At 39.8% G+C, this 22,667-nt stretch overlaps 1 protein-coding gene across 3 annotated transcripts; it reads left to right on the plus strand.

The window, feature by feature from the left end:
• The first annotated feature begins 147 nt into the window (after positions 1-147).
• Positions 148-18,004, plus strand: gemin2 (gem (nuclear organelle) associated protein 2). Of its 3 annotated transcripts, XM_088354220.1 has the most exons (12): positions 148-440; positions 3,876-3,960; positions 6,572-6,661; positions 6,740-6,796; positions 7,220-7,336; positions 10,316-10,360; positions 10,439-10,507; positions 10,615-10,691; positions 13,209-13,239; positions 14,211-14,321; positions 14,413-14,471; positions 17,795-18,004. In XM_088354220.1, exons 1-12 carry the CDS (start codon positions 310-312, stop codon positions 17,832-17,834), a joined length of 912 nt encoding a protein of 303 aa, XP_088210346.1. In that variant the 5' UTR covers positions 148-309; the 3' UTR covers positions 17,835-18,004. The 3 variants fall into 3 exon arrangements, with proteins under 3 accessions (XP_088210346.1, XP_088210348.1, XP_088210347.1); XM_088354222.1 differs by lacking the exon at positions 10,615-10,691; XM_088354221.1 differs by lacking the exons at positions 10,615-10,691; positions 13,209-13,239.
• Positions 18,005-22,667: the final 4,663 nt, after the last annotated feature.

The following is a 22,667-nucleotide window of genomic DNA, read 5'->3' on the forward strand; positions in this document are numbered from 1 at the left end:
AATGTTATTTTAAAAATAAAAATAATAATAAACTACTACACAAAACAAGTGACTATACATTACAGTGTTTTTACATTTTAGATTACAATTAAAATATATAAACATGTTTAGACTTTGACCCAACGATGACACTTGTCTTCGCTCGTACGTCATTGTGCGCTAAATGATGACGTAATCAACACGCGTTTGCCGGCAAAATTGTTTTCTTTTCAAATAATAGCCACCCTTGTGAAACACCAAATTGTTTTGTTTTATCCAGATCTTTCACATTTTTGCGTTTGTTGCTTTGATTGACGTGGGTTCAAGTAGATGAAAAAAATGAAGTCTGACGTGGAGGATCTTATGCCGCGGCTGCTTCCAATTGAAGCAGGAAACTCCTTAACTTCTCTAAACTTGGACGGTCCGCCAAGAAATCCTCAGGAGTATCTTCGACAGGTCCAGTATGTCGCCTGAAACTTGTTTTATTTTGCATCAAAATCCGAAAGATGGGTTAATTTAAATATCGGGTTGTTCAGTAGACTTCTAAAGGCGGGGATTTTTTACTTTGTGTGTTTTCTCCGTAGTTATTCAAAATTGTGTACGCCGTATAGCAATTTTTACGGGAAAAAATGGGGTGGAGGACTCGTGCAGACTGCCGAGCTTTTGAGACTTTATGTGATTAAGGGCTTTACAAAAAATGCGACTTGACTACACTTTGATCAGGGTTCTCAAACTCAATTTACCTGGGGGCTGCTGGAAACAGAGCCTTGATGAAAAGCTCTTATAACAACATTCCAATGTTCCTCAAATACTGAATCTTTATTTTTTTAAACACTAAATAAGATGGCAATACAAACATATTAAAAAATGGTAAGGTAATCAATCAATCAGTCAGGAAAAAATACAATGAAAATAATACTGAAGACTTAAACGAGCGAAACGCTCGGAAAACGACACAAAAACAAAAAGTCCCAAGTAAAACAACCTAATATGTTAACATTTGAAGTATAGAATAGTCTTTATTGTCATTTACACCAACGTGAAACATTGTATGTAACATGACATTGTGCTGAATAAGACATGAAGCGTAAGGGAAAAGTAAAAAATGTAGTGGAAAGTTTGAAAAAGTACTGAAGCAAAACCAAAGACTAGGAAAAAGTACTGAAAAGCTTGAAAAAAGTGATGAAAAGTATGCAGAAAACTAAAAAGTAGTTAAAAAAAGTGCATATTACTCCTCTAAGTATCTCATCTCATGAGCTGTACCGCTTATGGGGGGGGTTGGGGGCTGGAGCCCATCTCCAGGCAGTGGGCAGGGGACACCCTGAACTGGTTGCCAGCCAATCGCAGGGCACAAGGGGACAGGCAATTCACTCCCTCATTCACGCCTAGGGACAATTTGGACCGGCATCGCATCCACTACACAGCATTATCTCCAGACAGAAGAGCAGTTTCAGCGACAGACTGCTGTCACTGTCTTGTTCTACGGACAGACTGAAGAGATCTTTTCTTCCTCATGCCATGAGGCTCTTTAACTCCACCCGGCAGAGTAAAGGCCCACATTAAACCACACCACCTACATTATTACCGAATCTTACTGCAATATGTATTCTGTGTAGCACTATTTAGTTACTCTATATAACACCCTACAGTGGGCATTTGCACGTCACACTGGGTATTTGTATATTGTATTCTTTTGGCTTTATTATTGTACTGTTCTCAGCTCAGGGATGCTGCTGGAAATGTGAATTTCCCTTAGGGGATGAATAAAGTATCTATCTATCTATCTAAACCGGAGTGCCCGGAGGAAACCCACGCAAGCACGGGGAGAACATAGAAACTCCGCACAGGAAGTCTGGAGCTGGATTTGAACCCACGCAGGAGGTTCCCATGACGTGAACTTTGCCGCACATGCGCTAACCACTGCGCCGCCGTGCTGCTCCTCTAAGTATAAAAAGAAATAAAAAACCAGCGACCAAAAAACAAACCTATGAATACAAATTGAGAGAAATCCTGACTGAAACTACCTAAAAAGACACTAAATTACCAAAAAAAGACAGAAAAACCCAACTGAAACGACCCAAAACAGACAGAACCACAATTAAAAATATTAGTAAAAATTAAAAAAAAAAAAAAATTTGAGACTGTTAACTTAGAACTTCGGTCGAGATTTCTTGTGTAAATATTGTGCTCTTGTGTAAATATTGTGTAAATATTTTTTTTAATCATTTTTAATTTGTTATCCTTACAGTTAAATGTCAAACCGGAGTGCCACGTCCAATTTCGTTGTCACAATATGTTCAACCCATTTTGTAAAAATGATAATAAAGGTATATTCTATTCTATTTTGAGACCTGAAGCTTGTGGTTGCGGTCAACTACTTTTTGCAGGACATTAGTTACCGGTATTACTTATATTTAACGTTGATGTTGGCTGTGTATTGTCTATTGATACTATGGATGGGGCGATATGCTTTGTTCACGTTTCGATTGTTTCACGATATGACGACACAAAAATCCATATTAGGATTTTTAATTTTTTATTTATTTTCATTTTTTGGAGAAAGAGAACTACACCGTATATTTTAGGACAAGTTTAGATAAAAACGCCAAACCGCTCTCCGGTCAAAAGCTAATACTTCAGCCCATTTTATTTCACTGTGTGATGTTTGATGATTTGTTAACATCTATGAAATAATGGTAATGCCAGAGCCTGTGTCCCATATGAATATAAATATACCACTTAAAATTATTCTCCCTCCTGCAGTTACGTAAAAGTGTTGACTGTTGAGGCTAATTTTGACTGTCATTGTAGTCGTACATAATTGGTTTCAAAACAGGGTGCGGGCAAAGTTCTTTTGTAAAAATGTCACAAAAAAATGCAAAAGAAGATTCTAACGTATTTACCATCAGTACAAACGGCGCTAGGCGGGGAGAAGGATTGCACAAGCCCTGTTTATAGTTCCGCCCATTCTTACCGCTCACCCAATCTATCTGCTTTAGATGCTTTGCTAGAGTTTCTGGATATTTTAAGTTTGTTATGTGGCTTTTTATCATAATGTGTCTTCACAATGAAAATAAAATGTTTAATGAGCGTTCATATGAAAGATTTAGTGATTTACAGCCAAAGCGGGGTCTGTTGGTGTGACACCTTTACTGCAAATCATAGTTAAAATTGTTTCATATATGCTGGACTGAATCCTTTAGTCTGTAGGTATCGCCTCAGCACGTACGACAATCTGCTCTGTATGTAACAATGCATAAAGTAAATGTGCAAATTCTATTTTATCTTTGAGCCATATGTACTCATGAAAAGAGCCATACATGGATCGGGAGATATAGGTTCCCTGACCACTGGTGTAATGGTTGTCTGTGCGGTCCTTTGAAACCCTTTAAATACGGGCTACAAATAAATGTGACTTCAATACACTTTGATTTGTGTGGACCAGGGGTCTCAAACGTGTGGCCCGCGGGCACAAGGATGCCCCCTAAGGACAGCCGAGGGGCCCGCGAACGTGTTCTGAAAATCGCTCACAAGCGCTGGATCACTGTGACTGACAGAGTCTATTTAACCCTACTTCCAATAATTAACATGGTAATAACATTTTAAATTGTTGTTTTAGAAATGCATATTGAACTGGGTGCCCTTCGCGCTAATTAGTAACAAAAATAGCTCTCGGCTTGAAAAAAGTTGGAGACCCCTGCTGTAGACTGAGCCTCTGTGTGCTATAGCTACCGACAAATTATACAGAGTTTATTTTTGACACTAGTAAGTACTAGTATTAAACGTTTTTAAGTCGGGCACAAATTTGTGCGTGTTGTTTTCTTCAAGATGGGGAAAACCGTTGACGGATTATTTAACATGTTTATTTACATACATTTGTGCATTTTTCTCATCAGGTTAGAGGCCGCCTCATGTCCAGAAGTTGTGGTGGCGAAGATTGATCCCAAGAAACTAAAAAAGCAACAAACTGTCAACATATCTGTGAGTTAGATTAGCTTTGAGTTTATTTTTTCGAGATTGGCGTCAAGTTTGCATAGTTTACGAATGCGGTACTCATTTACAGAAAAATCAAATTGGATGGATGCTCACTGATTTTTGAAATGTTTTCAACCGAGACAATTGTTTAAATCTAAACAAATTTAATGTCTCAGCACTTGACAAAGTCGTAAATAAATAGGCCTTTATGACAGGGGCAGGCAAACCTTTGCAGATGTGAGGCACAGAGGGGTCCGGGCCAAGGAGGGGAAAAATGATTATGATATTTTGGTATATGCCGATAGTCTCGGATCTGATACCTTGGCATTCCACGGGGAAAAGAAGAATGCAGTAATCGACTTGTACATATTGTATTTCATTTTATATTTATTTATAAAAACATTTCATCAAAATGTTTTTTAAACACTGACAAACAAAATCATGTATCAGGTCCGTTTTTTTAAACACAAAATTAGGGCTAGTTCGGAAGCTTGATAAGTATATTGATGAATAAAATGGATTTTTGATTAAAAAGTTGCAAAGAAATAAAAATGTAGCCAGTTATTTGAATATTGGCTTTTAGTGCAGTACACATTATCGCTTCATGAAGCAATTTTCTTTATCGGTGCAGGGATTTACCGAGTGACACTGGGAACAAGAGTGGCACCAAAACAATCATCTTTTATTTTTTTATTTTATCATTACCATACATACATTATCCTTATATATATTTAATGTTTTTTGTCTGGCAGCTGGATTAAAAAGACTGACAAACTACATGTGTCGATCAGGCCGTAGTTTTCCCAACCATACCTTTTGACATAGTGTAAAGCTATGCTTACCACAAAGTCACAGGACTGGTGAGCAAAAATATATTAGAATTAGAATTGTCATTATTGTCATTGATAACAACGTTGTGGAACTTTGTATGCCATGAGATTAGACATGGTATTCTGGGGTAAAACATGTAATATAAAGACTTTCATGAGAAAAAAGACAAAGGACTATCACATTGAATAGGCAAAAAAAATGTTGTACAGACGCTCCCCTACTTCACACGATTCGACTCACGCAAAACCTTTTTACCGGGATGTCGAAAAATATCTGGACATTGCTGTAAGTCAGATTTTGCATTGTGTGCACCTTTTTTTCTGAGTAGAGGACATTACTGTAGTGCTTCTTTCCGCTGCGTGGCGCTGTGAGAGGTCACCCAGCATCTACCCCGAAAAAGAAATCCGTCTTCTTTCTACTTCGTGTATAAACACACTGCACTGTATCTCTAGCACGTTAAGAACTTTGACATTTTTATTGTTTAATATCTTGTGCATCCATTTGATATGGTTGTTGTAAAGTGTAATGAAGAGGCGAGCCGTTTCGTTTGAAATTAAAATAGAATGAGAAAGCTTTGTGCGGTTGAGAAAATGGTTGTATCGCTTTTTTTTCATCCACTTTTTACTACGGAGGAGAAAGTCTCCTAATTCATCCAAAAGTAAGTTAAGCTTAACTTTATTTATCTTCATAGAGCAGGAGTGTCAATCAGGCGTCCCGCAGGTCGGATCAGGCCCGCCAAGGGATTGATTCCGGCCCGCCAGACAATGCTCAGAAAAGCGAAAAACGAGTTGCAGGTTGAAATAGATTCACTTGATATTGCCAAAGCCAGGTGCCTCTCACAAACCCTGTACTTGTATTTCTTTCTCTCCCTCTCTCTCTTCACTCTTTCCCCTTTTTCTGTCACTCTCTATCCCTCTCTTCCACTTACTTTGGCTCTCTTTCTCTTTCTTTGTTCCTTCTTTTGCTCTCTTTTTCTTTTTGCATTTTCTCTCTTTTCTAACTTTTCTCTCTTTCGCTTTCCCCTTCTCTCTTTCTCCCCTTCTCTTTTCTCTTCTATCTTTCTCTGTATTTCTCTGTGGATTTTGTTCTTTCTTTCCCCCTCTCTCACCATTTATCTTTTTATATCCTTTGATTCTCACGCTCGCTCTCCTTTTTCTCTCTTTCTCCCGATCTCTCTTTCTTTGTCCCACACTCTCTATTTTCTCTCCCTCTCTTTCTCATATTTCTTTCACTCTTTTTTTTTCTTTCTAATCTACTAGTCCGGCCGCCAAGAGAATGTTTGGTCTATCGTGTGGCCCCCTATGAATTAAAATGAGTTTGACACCCCTGTTATAGAGCCTATTATTTTATTAAACATTTATTTTTCAGTTTCAAAACAATTAGGTTACTTATACAAGCCTTAAACATACTTATATGAACCTTAAACATACAAAATATAGCACAGAAGCAACTTACGAACAAATTCAACTTACGAATGATCGTCCGGGAACCTTTCACGTTCGTAAGTAGGGCAGCGTCTTTAATTACAACATTGTGCCTAGAAAAACTGGCCCAAGTTATTATAGTAACAACAATGCAATGAAGAAGAATAGTGAATTGTTACAATAGTGCAATGAAAATAAGTGTGATGACATTTAGCAGCAGCAATCTCATTTGTAATAAATAATGAAATATTGGATAACTTGTCAAGCCCATTTTGAAATGTAAATGTACTTTATTGCAAAGGAGATCGTGTTCATTTCTGCAGAAAAATTAAAAGGTGATTTTGCTTCATTATGCACTCCAGGTAGCAGCGTGCCCTGCTGCTCCAGCCGGTTTCTGTCCCAGTCTGGATTGGCAACAGAGGCAAGTCAGCAATTTTTCCGATGTCAGACAGGTGATGAAATAACGGAAGTAAAGACAGCAACACCAACCCCGAATGAAACGTGTATCCTTTTGTGTATTGTGCTCGTAGAGTATTGTGAGGAACAGGCAACACTGGAGCAGCCACACACTTGATGACATCTTGCTGGTAAGTTTCTGTTTTTAAATCTTGATGGTGATGTACTATTCATTGTTTTGCATACCATAGGAAGATTGTGGTGGGATGCTACGGATCAATTGATTCGCCAGAGTCTCAAAAACTTGAACCAATAGAAAATAAAAATATCTTTTAAAATGTATATGAATGCAAAGTCATTGATAAAAAAACTCAGAGATTTCATCATATCAGTGCTTTTCAAATGTTCTCTGTCATGTTACTTTTCGGAAGTTGCCTTTCATAACAAGTGTATTTATCCTTGAGGAGTTAACAAGGGCACACGTTTGTCATAGATCTAGCTTTTTGGTCGGGCTCTAAAATGCCTCTGATTTATGTGTTTTGATCTAAAATGTACAAATTGTATTTCGGGGTCTCACAAAATTCTATTGGAATCACTTATTTCATCGTGTGCAGCCCAAGCGAGCAGACGAGGAAGCATGGAAGAAGTTTTGTTTGGGAGAGCTGCTCTATCAAGAAACATCGTTCAATCAGACAAATGCTGATACAGAGCTGAACCTCGACTACAGCAAGGTAAACACAATTGGGAATCCTCTAAACGGAATCTTGTTGAAACGTAAAGGGATAATAAAAGACCAATATTTTGTTCAGTTATGCACAGAACGTGTAGTGTTGCTCCTTACAATCATGCAGTTATGTTGCAAATTCTTCCACGCGCCAGGGGATTCAAGACATTTAGTCTCAATGTTGCTCGATTTGGGATATATGCTCTACAGCTCTGACGTTACCGCACAAAGACAATGGCGCTTCTCGTTGAAAACACAGACGGCAATTGAAGTAAACAGCAATTGTATAGAGCTCATTTCTGCTTGTAGTTACTGCGTCACTTGGGGACTTGTGACTGTCTTGTCTGAGTTTGCATGATCTGATCTCCGAAAGGTGCGTGAAGTAAGTTTTCCTCCTGCCCTTACAGTATGAGTTCCTTTTTCCCGTTGCCACCGTTTAGGTTGGCAATGGCGGCCTTTCTTTTGTGTTTTCCGTCACATGTCTTGCAAATGGTTTATTGTCCAGCTAGCTCCCCGTTAGCGTCGGCAGGCTGGCAAAGGATTCCAGTATTGTTTGGTCTAGTTCGGCCCCATTAGCAGTCTGCTAGCTGGCTAGCCTGCTGTTTCCATTGTTTTTTTCCCCAGCTTTATGTTTGTTGCTGGATCTGTTTTTATTTGTTGTTGGTTCCCTGGTTGTTTAGCTGCTTACTGCATGTTTTTGGTCAGCCAGCTTTACATTTTTCTGAGTTTGTCCCAGTAAGCCCTCTTTAGAAGCTGGCTAGCCTGCCGTGTTTATTTGGTTTACTTCCGGCTGGGTTTATGTTTGTTGCCCTGGCTGTGTTTTGTTGTTGGTTCCCGGGTAAACTGACTACTTACTGCATGTTTTCGGTCGGCCAATCGGTCCTGGTTAGCCCTCTTAAGCAGCCGGCTAGCCTACCGTCCCCCCAGTTAGCTCTAAACGTGTTATTTTTGTCAATCAGCTCCATTTTGCCTGCTCGCTATTTGTAGTACCATTGCTTGATAGACCTGCCACACAACGCCTAGGCATTTTCCACAAAAACTACCAAAACTTAGCTTACACACTCAAAACCTTTTTGATTAGTTAACACGTAAACATTTATGGTGACTGGCTTGCTAGGCCACAGTGTAACTCGAAATACGTCACAGTTCAGGGAGTCAAAGATGAGACAGGTTTTCTTCAAAATGCAATACTGTATCTCAAAAAATACTTAAAATATACCAACTACATATATCATATTTTCCGGAGTATAGAGCGCGTGTGATTATAAGCCTCACTCAGTACATTTTTAAAGCAAAAAAAGTTTTTCATCTGTCTTTAAGCATGTGCATAATCCATATTTATGATGTCAACTGGTCCAATGAAATTCTCTGTTATCTTTTTTTGAATCAATTTGTGAAAACTTGCAACTTTTTCCCTGTAGTCAGGGGAGAGATGCTGACACAGAGTTGTCCGTGTCCTGATGGACAGACCTTTTTGTTGCCTAAATCTCAGACACCATGACGGTCCTCCCTAGAAATCCTGAATTTTATTTTCGGTGGTGATTTTTTGTTTTGTTTTCAGTCTGATCTGCACCGTGGAAACACCTTGCCCATCTGCTCTCTATGAGTTCACCCAGTCTTCAAGAATAATTTCAAGTTCGGGCTACCTGCTTTCTTTACCTCTGAAAGTTTTTTTCGGCTCTACATTGCTCCAATTCTTTCCGCTGCCGTTTTCCAGCGTCTCACCGTCGATTTAAGTTTATGTGCAGCAGCTCTGTTTCCTTCTTTATCGGCCAGCTGGATTGCTTTTAACTTGAAAGCTGGATCATATGCATTTCTTCTGGCGTTTTCCATGATGAGGGTCTGTTCATGCTAGTTTTACTCATGCTCAGAGCGCGAAGTTACATATATTCCCCCAGCTCACTCTTACCTTTACTGCTAGGGCTTCCCTGGTGGCCGTCAGAAAAAAAATGCATAAATTAGCCGCATCTTTGCATAGCCCACAATACACAGGATGTAGATATTATGCAAAAAAAAAACATGTACAGCCGCCTCCCGACTTACGTACATTCGACCTACTGATTCTGGCAGATTCAATCATTTTTTTACGGGATGTCGAAAAATATCCCGACATTGCTGTAAGTTAGGTTTTGTATTGTGTGCACCTTTTTCCGAGTACAGGACAGTACTGTAGTGCGTCTTCTTCTTCTGTGGCATTGTTTGAGGTCACCTAGCATCTACTCGGTAGGAAAAAAAATCTGCTTCCTCTTCCTAATTCGTATGTAAATATCTCTCCTTAAACCTCTTTGCAATACCACCGCTGCCACCAATGTAGCGTGTTGTTTTGTGTGGCTAATAGATTGATCCTCCTTCATGAAAAAACACAATCTCTTCGTAAACACACCAAACTCTCTCCAAAACTAAACTCTCTTGCTCGCCTACACTCTCGTACCAACTCTCGCGACATTGGTCGCCCTACTGACATCATTCATGCGCACCTCACATTCCACGCCTACACTATCTGCAAGGCGCTAAGAATTTTGACATTATTATTGTTTAATATCACATGCATCCATTCAATATGGTTGGTGTAAATTGTAAGGAAGAGGATAGCCCTTTCTTTTGAAACTAAAGTGCAATAAGAAAGCTTGATGCGGTTGAGAAAATGGTCGGACCGCTTTTTTTCTGCCACATGTTACCACAGTGGAGAACCTCTTGAAGCGCAAGTAAAATAAGTAAAACCTCACTTTATTTATATTTATAGAGCACATTATTTTATTAAATTTTATTTTTTAGTACAAAACAATACAGGTTACTTATACAAGCCTTAAACATGCTTATATAAACCATAAACATACCAAATATAGCACTGAAGCAACTTACGAACAAATTCAACTTACGAACGATTGTCCGGAACCTAACTTGTTCGTAGGTCGGGCAGCGTCTGTACCATTTTCTCACATTTTGCACGTTTTAGAATGTGTGTATCCGCCATGTTGTTATCTAGGTTGGTTTCCCACCTTTCCTGAGCATCGTCAGCCGACTCAACCAGGTAGGTTCATGCTAATCTGCTCATTTTCTGCCAGTCTCAACCCTAAATTTGCATTTTTATTTGTTTTAATGTTGCCAGTCCACCGTCTTGTCAGTATTGGACAGTCTCATCAGTTGGTTTGAGGAAAAACACTTTGTCCCCCAATTGGTGAGTTGGTATCATGATATTACTTTGTGCTGCTGTGGTATGATAGCAACTCATTTCTACTCAATAAAAAAATCTCAACTAAGTTGCAAGATATTTTTCAATTTTAGTGCTTGTTTAGGGTGGTGATGGCCATGGGGAAGACCCTGTTAGTCCTTCTTTTAAGGGACAACAAGTGGTGGCCAGGGTGAGAAGAGTTCTTTATTTAATCGCTCTGTTGTGGTATTACAAGTCGGCAATGTCCTCCAGACAGGGTAGAGGGCAGCCAATGATTTTCAGGGCTATGTTGATTAGACTAATTTGGGAATTTTTGTCCCTGCTAAATGTTATTGCTTTTCTATTATGATGCACTATTTTTCATTTCACTTTTATTACAACTTAGGCCAGTATCCATGCACGATCTTGTAAATATTTTGGATTCTTTTTCCCATCATTCTTCTTTTTTTCAACTTGTAAAGGGATAGTGAGTGTTTTTAGCACCTCCCAGTGGTAAAAAAACAACTTTGTTAATCCCCCAAAAAAAGAGATTTGGATAACGAGCAAAAAAAAATATCATGTATTTTTTAAATGACCGAGGTTGAGAATTTTTTATTAATCTTGCATTACACAAGCCTCACCTTGAAGGAGCTGACATGATTGACCGCAATCTTGCTGCTACAGGAACCCGAAACAACAAAACCTGTCTTTTTTTTACCCTCTTTTTTTCCCCTCCCCCAGCTTTTTTCTTTCTATTATTTTTGCCTTTTTTTAGTCTTTATTTTCTTTTATTGTTTTTTTCATTCTTTACCTTTGATACATTCCCCTTTGTTTTCTCATTTATCTTTATTTTCCTTTTATCTTTTTTTCTGTCTTTGCAAAAGGCAGTGCTAAGAAAATAATTGAGAGTGCGGTTTGATCACTGAGTCTCCGTAGTTTTCGTGCCTTGTGGCAGACGTTTTTGCTTGTAAAACACAAAGTGACATCTAGTAGTAAATATTGCACACTGTCCTTTTCAGTCTATTCTGTGTTTGCCCTGCCAGACAATGTCTAATCTCGTAAAAAGTGTTGATTGTTTTAAATTACAATAAAGATAATTTAAATGATGCAAGTACTTTAGATTTGATACTAGGTCAGAAGTTGTCAACCTGAAATGTTAAACGAGCCATATTGGACCAAAAACAACAACTTTTGAAGCTGCAAAAAAACATTTTGAGCCTTATAAGGAAGGAAACAAATAGTGTATATATTTTTATTCATTGGAAAATGTTCGGAATGTTTGCTTGGTTGGAACAGGTGCCTAAAGTCCTTGAAAATGCTTGAATTGTAGGCTAAGTACCGTATTTTCCGCACTATAGGGCGCACCGGGTTATAGGGCGCACCCCCAAAAAATAGTTTTTGGTCCTATATCTTCCATAGATAAGGCGCACCGAATTATAAGGCGCTACAATGGGAACGTGGACAAAACGGTCAGATGATTCAGTCAAACTGATTACTCCCTTAACATTCCCAAAGCTTGCAAAGAAGCAAATACGTGTCGTAGACACGTGCGGATGTGGTGTCCGTACGATGTCACTTAAATGCGTCATTTCAAATATCATTCGGAAGGTTAAAGTCTTGGAATTCAAGAAATGCCAACCATTCCTTAGTTTCTATTTTCTTTTTCGCTCGCAACTTTACTGTGCATATGACAATAAACACTTGGAATTGAGTTTAATTCACTCAACTCATCACAGCAACCTCAAGATCGTTCTAAAACAAGATACCGGGAAAATATAAAGCCGCATAACTCACCTAAGTTCTCACGTTCAATAATGATATGCAATCATGGTCTTATTACAACCTTGAGTGTAGTAAATCCAGGAGAGTAAAATGTTTACAAATACAGACTAATGAAAGATGTTTCTTTATGGCGTACTTTAGCAAGCTTGCTATTCAGTCATCTTTGTCGGCCAATTGCAGGGTTTGTTTTGGCCCTCTAGCGTATCCAAGGCTCCGAATAACTTCAGCCAATAGCGATCGATTTAACGGATGATTGACACATCTTTTTCAGCCAATTGCAGGGTTTGTTTTGGCCCTCTAGCCAATCCGAGGCTCCGAATAACTTTAGGCAATAGCGATCGATTCAAATAATGATTGACACATTGGTTAGCCAATGAAACGCCGGTATATAAATCCCAGCATACACCGCGGACTACTCCACGTTCGGGGGAAAATCGAGTCGGCCCGACAGCTTTCACTGGTTTACCCCTGTCGCATCATACATCCCTTAGAACGCGCCCAAACATCCCACTATCCTTTTACAACACCTCTCCACTCATTCCTATCACCAACAAAGCGTGAAAGCATGAAAATGGTGCCGACACGCCTGCTCTGGTGGCTTGTTATTATGACATTATAATGTAAAGCGTTACCGCCCCCTACTGGTCGCACCCAAGAGGACAGCTCTATTTAAAAAACTGGCGCCTATTGTTTTAGACGGCTCCTTACATGTTTGTTGTTTTGATCATATATTATCAATAATAAACATTACGCACCAAATTATTAAGTTATTATTAATTTCATAGGTTTCACAGGGGATCGCGGAAAACACATAAAACATGAATTGAAGGTGGGGCGCGGCATTTTAAAACTTAAGGCTGCAATCATGACTTTAACCCAGGAGATGGCAACAGAGTAACACATAATGTGTGTGCATTTCTTAGGTCTTTTTTTCATCTTTTTGCAGGTTTGTTCCGCACCCAACAGGCCTGATAAAAGTAAGATGAAAACAGTGCAAAAAAACATTATAAGCACAATGAAAAGTAAAGCATAGACTCTTAGAAATCAGTCATTGTTAACAAATACTTAACAGAAATGTTTTTCTTACTTTCACCTTTTAGGAAAACCTTAAACTGCGCACCCCACATATTTACTGATCTACAAAAAGCTTTTTTACACATTAAACATATTTAGAGTCGAAAACCAACACAAAATCCCTGAAAATGTAAGACAATAAAATAAAAAATTAATCATATAACTCTTCAGTGCTACAAATGAATGAAAAAATGCAAAAAAATGGTTTACAATTATATTTTCATTAATTTAAACACAGATTCCCTTAAAAAACATTACGTTACATTTAAATAAAGAGACTGATCAGCAGTTGATGGAAAGACTGAATGCACTTTGTTTCGGAGCAATCAATGTCATTAAATAGGTCTAAAGTTGGACCATTTTTCTGCTTTTTATACTTATTGTACTTATTTTTTTTCTTCTGTATAGAACTCCATTATTACCCAACACCTATAGAGGCTTTTCGGTGTTTGTAAACAAGTGTGACGTAGCCAAGCTGCACAAGCTTTGTTGAAGCAGAATTCATGTCAGTTTACAGCAGCCCATTGATCGTAGATTATAGATAGGAACACACAATATAACATAAAGTATGTGCTAGCAGCAAGATACCGACATTATTTTAGTTATCAAAGTTAAAGTTGATAAACGCTGGATATCCTCCTTTAAAGGTACTGAGGAAAAAAGGAAGAATTAGCCTTGAGAAGTGCTTGAATCTGGCCACAAAAAGGTGTATGAACCCTGTGTTTGTGTTATGCTTGTCTTCCATCATCAAACATTTTTGAAAGAACTCCAGGTAGCCACTAAGGAGTGCCAAAGAGCCACATGTGGCTCCAGAGCTGCTTGTTGTTGACTCTTGGTGAAAACCACCAGACATGTTTTTTTTTTCTTGTCACAGGGCCGATGGTTGTATGCACTGTTGGCCTGCCTGGAGAAACCTTTGCTGCCCGAAGCTCACTCATCAATAAGGCAGCTAGCTCGCAGATGTGCCCAGCTGAGAGGCGTCATAGTAAGATGCACAAAGATTAATTTTTGGGCGTTTAGTTAGATTTGTCCTGGCAACAATCTTGAATGAGCTTGTTTTGCCTGTTTCTCTGCAGACCAGTCAGGACGATGACAACTTGCCTGCCCTCAATCTTCTCATCTGTTTGGTTGCAAGGTATTTGTTTTAACCAATCACTGTTTATCATATCTATCTATCTATCTACCTTGGTCATATCCCTCAAGAGGGGTGACCGACAGCAAGACACACACATACAATAACAAAGAAAATAAAAGGGGGGGGGGAATTTTTTTTTGGACCATGGCCAACCCAATTGCCCAAACACCCAAACAAGTTAGGCACCTCGGCACCTAAGTTGGTCATGCTAAGAGTGAGCTGGGGGAATATATGTAACTTCGCGCTCTGAGCATGAGTAAAACTAGCATGAACAGACCCTCATCATGGAAATCGTGTGCTACGTCTTGGGTTAGCGATAGCTGTTAGCTCGGCGACGTAGTCTTCATAATAACAACGTTTTCCCCATACGGAATGAATGGGCCCATTCATTTTAAACGACGGAAGCTTGGTCACCAGGGTAACCAGGAAGGTTTCCAGGGGTGGCCCAAGTGGGTCACTAACCCACATGAAGGTAACCATGAGGAAAAGGCATGCTAACGACTTCATGCTAATGACTACATGCCAGAGTCCAGCCCCAACTCTCTCAATTGCCGCCGGAATTGTCCAATCTAAATTGTAATTACACCACCCGAACAGCAAAGAGAATGGGGGCGCTAATGCAATGAAAACGCATGTTTCATACCACATTCATGAAACTAAGAAAGTGACAAAGACCTGCCAATCGTTTCGCAGGAATAGCGGTTGATCGAAAGTACTACAACACAGTCAAAATGAGTGATAATGACACGAAAGACACCTGCACCGTGACTTCAGACTATGCCGACGACATGTGCCAAGGAAGATAAACTTGTTCCACCATTTCAAACGGTATCCCTTTTTAGAATAGGCTGAAGGAAAAACAGGTCACTCCTAAACTGGTGTAAGCGGACGTTTAGCAAGCACCCAGCCAATGGGTATTGAGCCTAAGCAGCAACTAACAGCTGTCTAGCAAGGCGCCGCCGCGGGCGGCAGCCTTTCCAGCGGCTCCGTGTTATTTCGCACTTTTTGTGATTTATTGTTTTAAGTGTCTGCTTCTGTCTTGTGTTTTTCGTCCCGTTTGACAACTACACTTTGGATTACTTTCTATCCTATCATTATGGGTTTTAACTCACAAAAATGCGTTCATTCGAGGAATCAACTCCTTGCCCTGAAGAATTCTCGTAGCGGCGTGACGAGGGGGCCTATTGTGGATGGAGAGCCGGAGCTAGCTTAGCGGGTAGCTGCGTTATAAGTCTTTTGTACCATCCGTAATCATGGTAAATGTAAACTCTCTACCAAATAAGACCGACGAACCGGCTGTGCTGGTGAAAAACAACAAAACACACAGGGACTGCAGTTTGCTGTGTTTTACGGAAACGTGGCTCACGTCTAGCATCCCGGACGCTAACGTGGCGCTACCCAGAGCTATCCGGCTTCAGCGCTGTTAGACAGAGACTCGAAAGCCTGCGGGAAGCGGAGAGGAGGTGTACTCGCTAACACGAGGTGCTGTATAACTGGGCACAAAGATTTCCATCTGCCGCTGAGAAGTCAAACTTTTGGATTAGCATGTGACGTCATCCACTCCGCTGTGGCTAAACTACAACAAAGCACCCCGAGGGCATCCTCTTAATCTGTTAATAGACAACAAAGGAGACTGCTGGAAGTGTGAATTTCCCTACGGGGATGAATAAAGTATCTATATATCTATACATACCTGCAACCACAGGTGGGAACACCGTGACCTTTCATGGCGCAGCATTAAAGCCTAAAATTGTGGACATGCTAAATTTTCTGGCCTTTAAAGCAGGGGTCTCTAACATGGTGCCCCCTAAGGGCAGTTGAGGTGCCCGCAAAACTGTTCTGAAAAAGTGCTCTGTTTTTTCTAGTAAAATGATTTCTTTAATTGGTTGAGTCATTTAACCCTATTTCTAATAATCAACATAGTAATGACAGAGTGTCTTCATAGTTATAACATAAGTTGTTATTTTAGAAATTGTAATAAATCAATCCCAGTTCATTGGCTTCATAGACCCCCAAAAATTTTCAAGTATTGATAATTATTTTTAAGCAATTAAAAGATAAGCATGTTCATTATTATTATCTGCACCATTTAGCCTCAGTAGGGTCACGGGGGTGCTGGAGCCCATCCCAGCTATCTTCAGGCAGCGGGCAGGGCACACCAACAGGGCACAGAGAGACGGACAACTCACTTGCTCATTCACACCTAGGGACAATTCAGACTGACCAATTAACCTGACATTAATGTTTGTGGGAATGTCGGAGGAAACCCACGCAGGCACGCGGAGAACATGCAAACTGCACACAGGGAGGCAGTAGCTCAGGAGGTAGAGCGATCGTTTTAGGATTAAAGGATCCCAGTACGAATCCCGGCTTGTCCGTGTTACATGCCGAAGTGTCCCCCAATACCCCCAATAAGCAGGTTTGCGCCTTACATGGCTGCACAGATCACGGCCGCTATTGGGAAATGTGAAGCACAATGTAAAGCGCTTTGGGAAGTCATTGACTTGAAAAGCGCTATATAAATGCAGATCATTTCATTTCATGTGGTAGCTGGACTTGAACCCTGAACCTCTGCACTGTAGGGCTGCGCGCTAAATACAGCAAACTAAATGCCGATTTATGTGCAAAACAAAATGTACTGTTTTTAATTTTTGCTCCTTTCTAGCTAGCTATTTAGCTTTTAGTTTTCTATCTGGCCTTTTACTCTATCTATTAAGCTCCCTTTTAGTTTTTACCCATTTACCTTTTATAGCAAACTATCAAGGTACCTTTTAGCTATTTAGCAAGCCATCTCGCTAAGTTGCTATTTTAGAAACGTGTATCAAAGTGGGTGCCCTTTGCGCTAATTAGTATCAAAAGGTAGCGCGATACCAGTCCCCCGTCTTAAAGCAAAGACAGTTTAGTTTATGTGTAACCTCTTTCAAACTGAACTTTTCGTTGTCAGACCATAAAACTTCACAACAAAAGGCTTAACGTATTGATGAGTGTAAATTAAAATTAGTTCATGTATTGTTTTTTTGTGGATTGTAAGTGCAATGTTCTGTGTTTTGATTACTTCATTGTGTTTAATGTTTCTCATTTTGGTGAAATCCTGTACTTTGTCACCACGAGTGTTTGTTCTGACGTCAAAAATTAGTTGAGGCAGCATATTGTCAACTTTCACTCAGGGGCAAAAAATTACACTTAAAATGTAAACGAAGACAAGTTGTCATAATTACTGGTATCGACTGATACATTTTACCGTGACAATTTTTAATATATCGCCCAGGCCTTTATGCGACGTTATATTTCTCTTGAGTTTGATATCTTTTTTTTTTTTCTAGATACTTTGAACAGAATGATTTGGCAGACCAGCCAGATTGATTTCTTCATTTCACGGAATGGAAATCGTCTCGCCATGACAACCAGACTGGAGAATGCAAGTGTTCATGCATGCTGTTGAATCCACATTGAACCGATTTACAAGTTTGAGTGAACTGTTGCTCAAAATTTTATACTTGGACTGAGAGATGAATTAAACATTGGCAATCATATGTCTGATATGTGTGTAATACTTAGTGCCTCCTGGTGGTACAAAAAAACTTTAATCCAGTAATTGGGTTTCATAAAGCTAGCTATCTGGCTACTTTTTAAGCTTTGTAAATAGCTAGCTCCGTACATTTGTAGCTATTTAGCAAGCTATCTGCCTAGCTTTTTACATTTTTTGCATGCTATCGAGCTAACATTTTATCTTTTTTTTACTATTTTGGTTAGCTATCTAACCAAATAGTTTATTTTTACCTGAGTATGAACTTTACATTACAATAATATTTATAAAATCATATTTGGCATTTGGATAAGTTACACATTTAATTTTTCCGTATTTTGCTTAACATATTTCTGTTCCTCCATTCTGTTATATTTTACTACTTATTTTGTTGTAGTTGTGCTCTGTACAGCCCTTTGAGACTTTTTGTGATAAAGGGCTATACAAATAAATATTACTTGACTTGATATTAATGTATACAAAACATTCACAATGATGTTTGATCTGTCAACTAATATGACATGAAAAAATGTTACCTTTCTTTCTTGTCTGTTCCAAACATGGGGCCATTATGATGGAGTGAACAAACCCAGTGACATTTTTATGAACTATCCAGCGGGATTCAAAACACATTTTTCAATGCCAAATTCAAGCACATTCAGGGCCCTTCAGAAATAAAATCCAGCGCTGATCACAAGAACCTTTTTTTGTTGACTTTGATGACTAAAATAAAGTCACTATCTTGCTGCTAGCAATACTTTGTGCTATTTTGAGCTGTTCCTATTTATGATCTACAATCGTTTTCTGTTTATGGGCTGCTATAAACTGAAATTAATTATGACGTTCTGCTTCAACAATGTACACAGTTAGAAATGTAATAAATTAAAATGTAGCGTTTATCAGATTGTTCGAATTAGTTATCTGTCTCCATTAACCAAACACTACCTAACAATGCATGCTCGTTTCTTTTTGTGAAAAGACTGACAAGAGACCGGTATTTCCACACGGGGGCACATTCATTTTCTTAAAGTATTTAAGTGAATTCCATCGAATTATTGTCGCTCGAGCTTTCGTCGAGCCTTTTTTCTCTATTCTTCCTCTCGGTCTCGGACATTTGTGAAAGCTCAACTATATCCACTCATTTCCATTGTAATCTTTTGAAGTTCTCCCTCTGCACACGCCTTTCTCCCAAGCTGGTGTGTCGGCTCCTCCCGTAGGGCGGGCCAGAGACTCCCCACGTGGGCTCCACCTCGTCTCCTCGATGTCTGAAGAAACTCAAAACAACACCAAGCGGTTCCATGTCATCAGGGCTTTGTTCTCCAAACATCGCCTGCCATCTGCGTCAGAATTCTGTTATCAAAATTCCCCAGTCAAAACACTCAGCACTTGGAACGGCGCGACCTGAAGCTCACTAAATGAAAATCTTCATTGCACTCGATAAATGTAAATTGTATTAAATTGTATTTAATCGTATAAAATATAAAATCCTTCAACACGCAGCTTCAATAAGTCACACTTGATTACAAACATGGAAAAGGCTCTATAGGTGTTGGCTCATAATTGAGTTCAATATACAGTGCATCCGGAAAGTATTCACAGCGCTTCACTTTTTCCACATTTTGTTATGTTACAGCCTCATTCCAAATTGTATTAATTTAATCTCTTATCTCAAAATTCTACACTAAATACTCCATTATGAAAATGTGAAAAAGTTTTTTTTTTTAACTTTTTGAATTTATTAAAAATAGAAAACTAAGAAATCACATTTACATAAGTATTCACAGCCTTTGCCATGATGCTCAAAATTGAGCTCAGGTGCATCTTTTTTCCACTGATCATCCTTGAGATGTTTCTACAGCTTAATTGGAGTCCACCTGCAGTAAATTCTGTTGATTGGACATGATTTGGAAAGGCACACACCTGTCTATATAAGGTCCCACAGTTGAGTGTGCATGACAGAGCAGAAACACAAAGCATGAAGTCAAAAGAACTGTCTGTAGACCTGCGAGACAGGATTGTCTTGAGGCACAAATCTGGGGAAGGATACAGAAAAATTTCTGCTGCTTTGAAGGTCCCAATGAGCACAGTGGCCTCCATTATTCGAAAATGGAAGACATTTGGAACCACCAGAGCTGGCCGGCCTTCTAAACTGAGCGATCGGGGAAGAAGGGCCTTAGTCAGGGAGGTGACCAAGAACCCGATGGTCACTCTGTCAGAGCTCCAGCGTTCCTCTGTGGAGAGAGGAGAGCCTTCCAGAAGGACAACCATCTCTGCAGCAATCCACCAATCAGGCCTGTATGGTAGAGTGGCCAGACGAAAGCCACTCCTTAGTAAAAGGAACATGGAAGCCCGTCTGGAATTTGCCAAAAAGCACCTGAATGACTCTCAGACCATGAGAAACAAAATTTTCTGGTCTCATGAGACAAAGATTGAACTCTTTGGTGTGAATGCCAGGCGCCATGTTTGGAGGAAACCAGGCACCGCTCATCACCAGGCCAATACCATCCCTACAGTGAAGCATGGTGGTGGCAGCATCATGCTGTGGGGATGTTTTTCAGCAGCAGGAACTGGCAGACTAGTCAGGATAGAAGGAAAAATGAATGCAGCAATATATAAGAGATATCCTGGATGAAAACCTGCTCCAGAGCGCTCTTGACCTCATGCTGGGGCGAAGGTTCATTTTTCAGCAGGACAACGACCCAAAGCACACAGCCAAGATCTCAAATGATTGGCTTCAGAACCACTCCGTGAATGTCCTGGAGCTCAGCCAGAGTCCAGACTTGAATCCGATCGCACATCCCTGGAGAGATCTGAAAATGGCTGTCCACAAACGTCTCCCATCCAACCTGATTGAGCTTGAGACTTATTGCAAAGAAGAATGGGCAAAACTGCCTAAAGATAGGCGTGCTAAACTTGTGGGACCATATTCAAAAAGACTTGAGACTGTATTTGCTGCCAAAGGTGGATCAACAAAGTATTAAGCAAAGGCTGTGAATACTTAAGTAAATGTGATTTCTTCGTTTTCTATTTTTAATAAATTCAAAAAAAGTAAAAAAAAAAAAAAACGTTTTCACATTGTCATAATGGAGTATTTAGTGTAGAATTTTGAGATAAGAGATTAAATTAATACAATTTGGAATGAGGCTGTAACATAACAAAATGTGGAAAAAGTGAAGCGCTGTGAATACTTTCCGGATGCACTGTAGAAGACTACAAAACAATAAGCACATACTGTATGTATCAAAAGCAGAAAAAGGAGCTGAACTTGGACTACCGTAAAAGTCTGACCGTAAGCTGCGAATTTTTACCCAAGCTTTCAAACCTGCGGGTTATGCAACGATGAGACTAATTTATGTATTTTTCCTAGCAACCACCAGGGGCGCCCGAGAAGTAGAGGTAAAAGTGAAATATGTGGAATACATGTGTCAAGGATGACGCATGTTTAATGTAACTTCGCGTTTTGTACATAAGTCTGTTTACTTGTATTAGGAGGGGCAGCACAGCGGTTAGCGCGTGTGCGGCAGTTTTGAGGTCATGAGAGAAAACCTTCCTGTGTGGAGTTTGCATGTTCTCCCCGTGCTCGTGTGGGTTTCCTCCGGGCAATTTCAGGTTTATTGGCCGGTCCAAATTGTACCGAGGTGTGAATGAGCGACCGAATTGTCTGTCCCTGTGTGCGCTGGGACTGGACTGCAACCAGTTCAGGGTGTCCCCTGCCCGAAAATGACTGGGATGGGCCCCAGCACCCCGCGACCCTACTGAGGATAAGCGCTGCAGATAATGGATGGATTTGTATTAGGAAATCATGTGGTGAAACGAATGGATTACAAGGAGCAACATCAAACAAAGCAGATATGCTTATGGTGGATTCCCTTTTATCTGTTGGCATTATTTTTGTTAGAGTAACATGTTTTGGAGTATTTTGCACATTTGGAATTCATGTGTTGTTCTTAATGTAACAAAGACATTTTTTTTCAAAGAAGTTGAAGATGGTGGTCCATGGGACGTCCTGGTGAGTTACGCCGGCTTTATAGTTTTCGAGTATTTTGTTTCGGAATGATATATCTCTGATGAGTATATTTTGAGATGGTGGTCATATCTTGAATCGCAAAAGTTTAAGCTTCCCAATGATATGTTGCATAACATTTCTGTGACTAGTGACATTAGAAAGACACACATTTATCAAAAGTGACGGCCCGCAGGAGGGGTTAAGGTACCGTATATTACTCAAATGCTTTCTGTGTATTGGCTTTGTAAATATCTAATGTTTCAATGTGTGCACATGCAGCTTATAGTCAGGTGCTCCTTATGTACAAAAAGTTTTTTCCTATATCCTGGGTGCAGTGTATAACCAGGTGCACCTTATACTCCGAATTTTACGGTCAATGAGTTCCCCAAGGCAGCGGAGTGGTTAGCACAGTTCTGAGGTGATGGGTTCAAATCCAGCTACCAGCCTTCCTGTAAGGAGTTTGCATGTTCTTTCTGAGTTTGCGTGGGTTACCTCCCACATTCCAAAAACAAGCATGCCAGGTCAATTGAGCGATCCAAACTGTCCCTCGGTGTGAAAAGGTGAAAGAGTTTTCAGTCTCTGTGTGCCCTGCGACTGGCTGGCAAACAGTTCAGGGTGTCTGGCCCCTGCCCATTGCCTGAAGTTGGCTGGGATGGGCTCCAAC

The sequence above is a fragment of the Urocampus carinirostris genome, chromosome 15 (assembly GCF_059441175.1).
Source record: "Urocampus carinirostris isolate Australia breed hairy pipefish chromosome 15, RoL_Ucar_1.0, whole genome shotgun sequence".
NCBI lineage: Eukaryota > Metazoa > Chordata > Actinopteri > Syngnathiformes > Syngnathidae > Urocampus > Urocampus carinirostris.

What these genes read in the sequence shown, in the direction of transcription:
- gemin2 (XM_088354220.1), top strand. Translation starts at nt 310, where the DNA reads ATGAAAAAAATGAAGTCTGACGTGGAGGATCTTATGCCGCGGCTGCTT. An exon ending in TGAACCTCGACTACAGCAAG is followed by an intron (nt 7,337 to 10,315) that starts GTAAACACAATT and finishes GTTGTTATCTAG; the next exon opens with GTTGGTTTCCCACCTTTCCT. An exon ending in CTCATCTGTTTGGTTGCAAG is followed by an intron (nt 14,472 to 17,794) that starts GTATTTGTTTTA and finishes TTTTTTTTCTAG; the next exon opens with ATACTTTGAACAGAATGATT.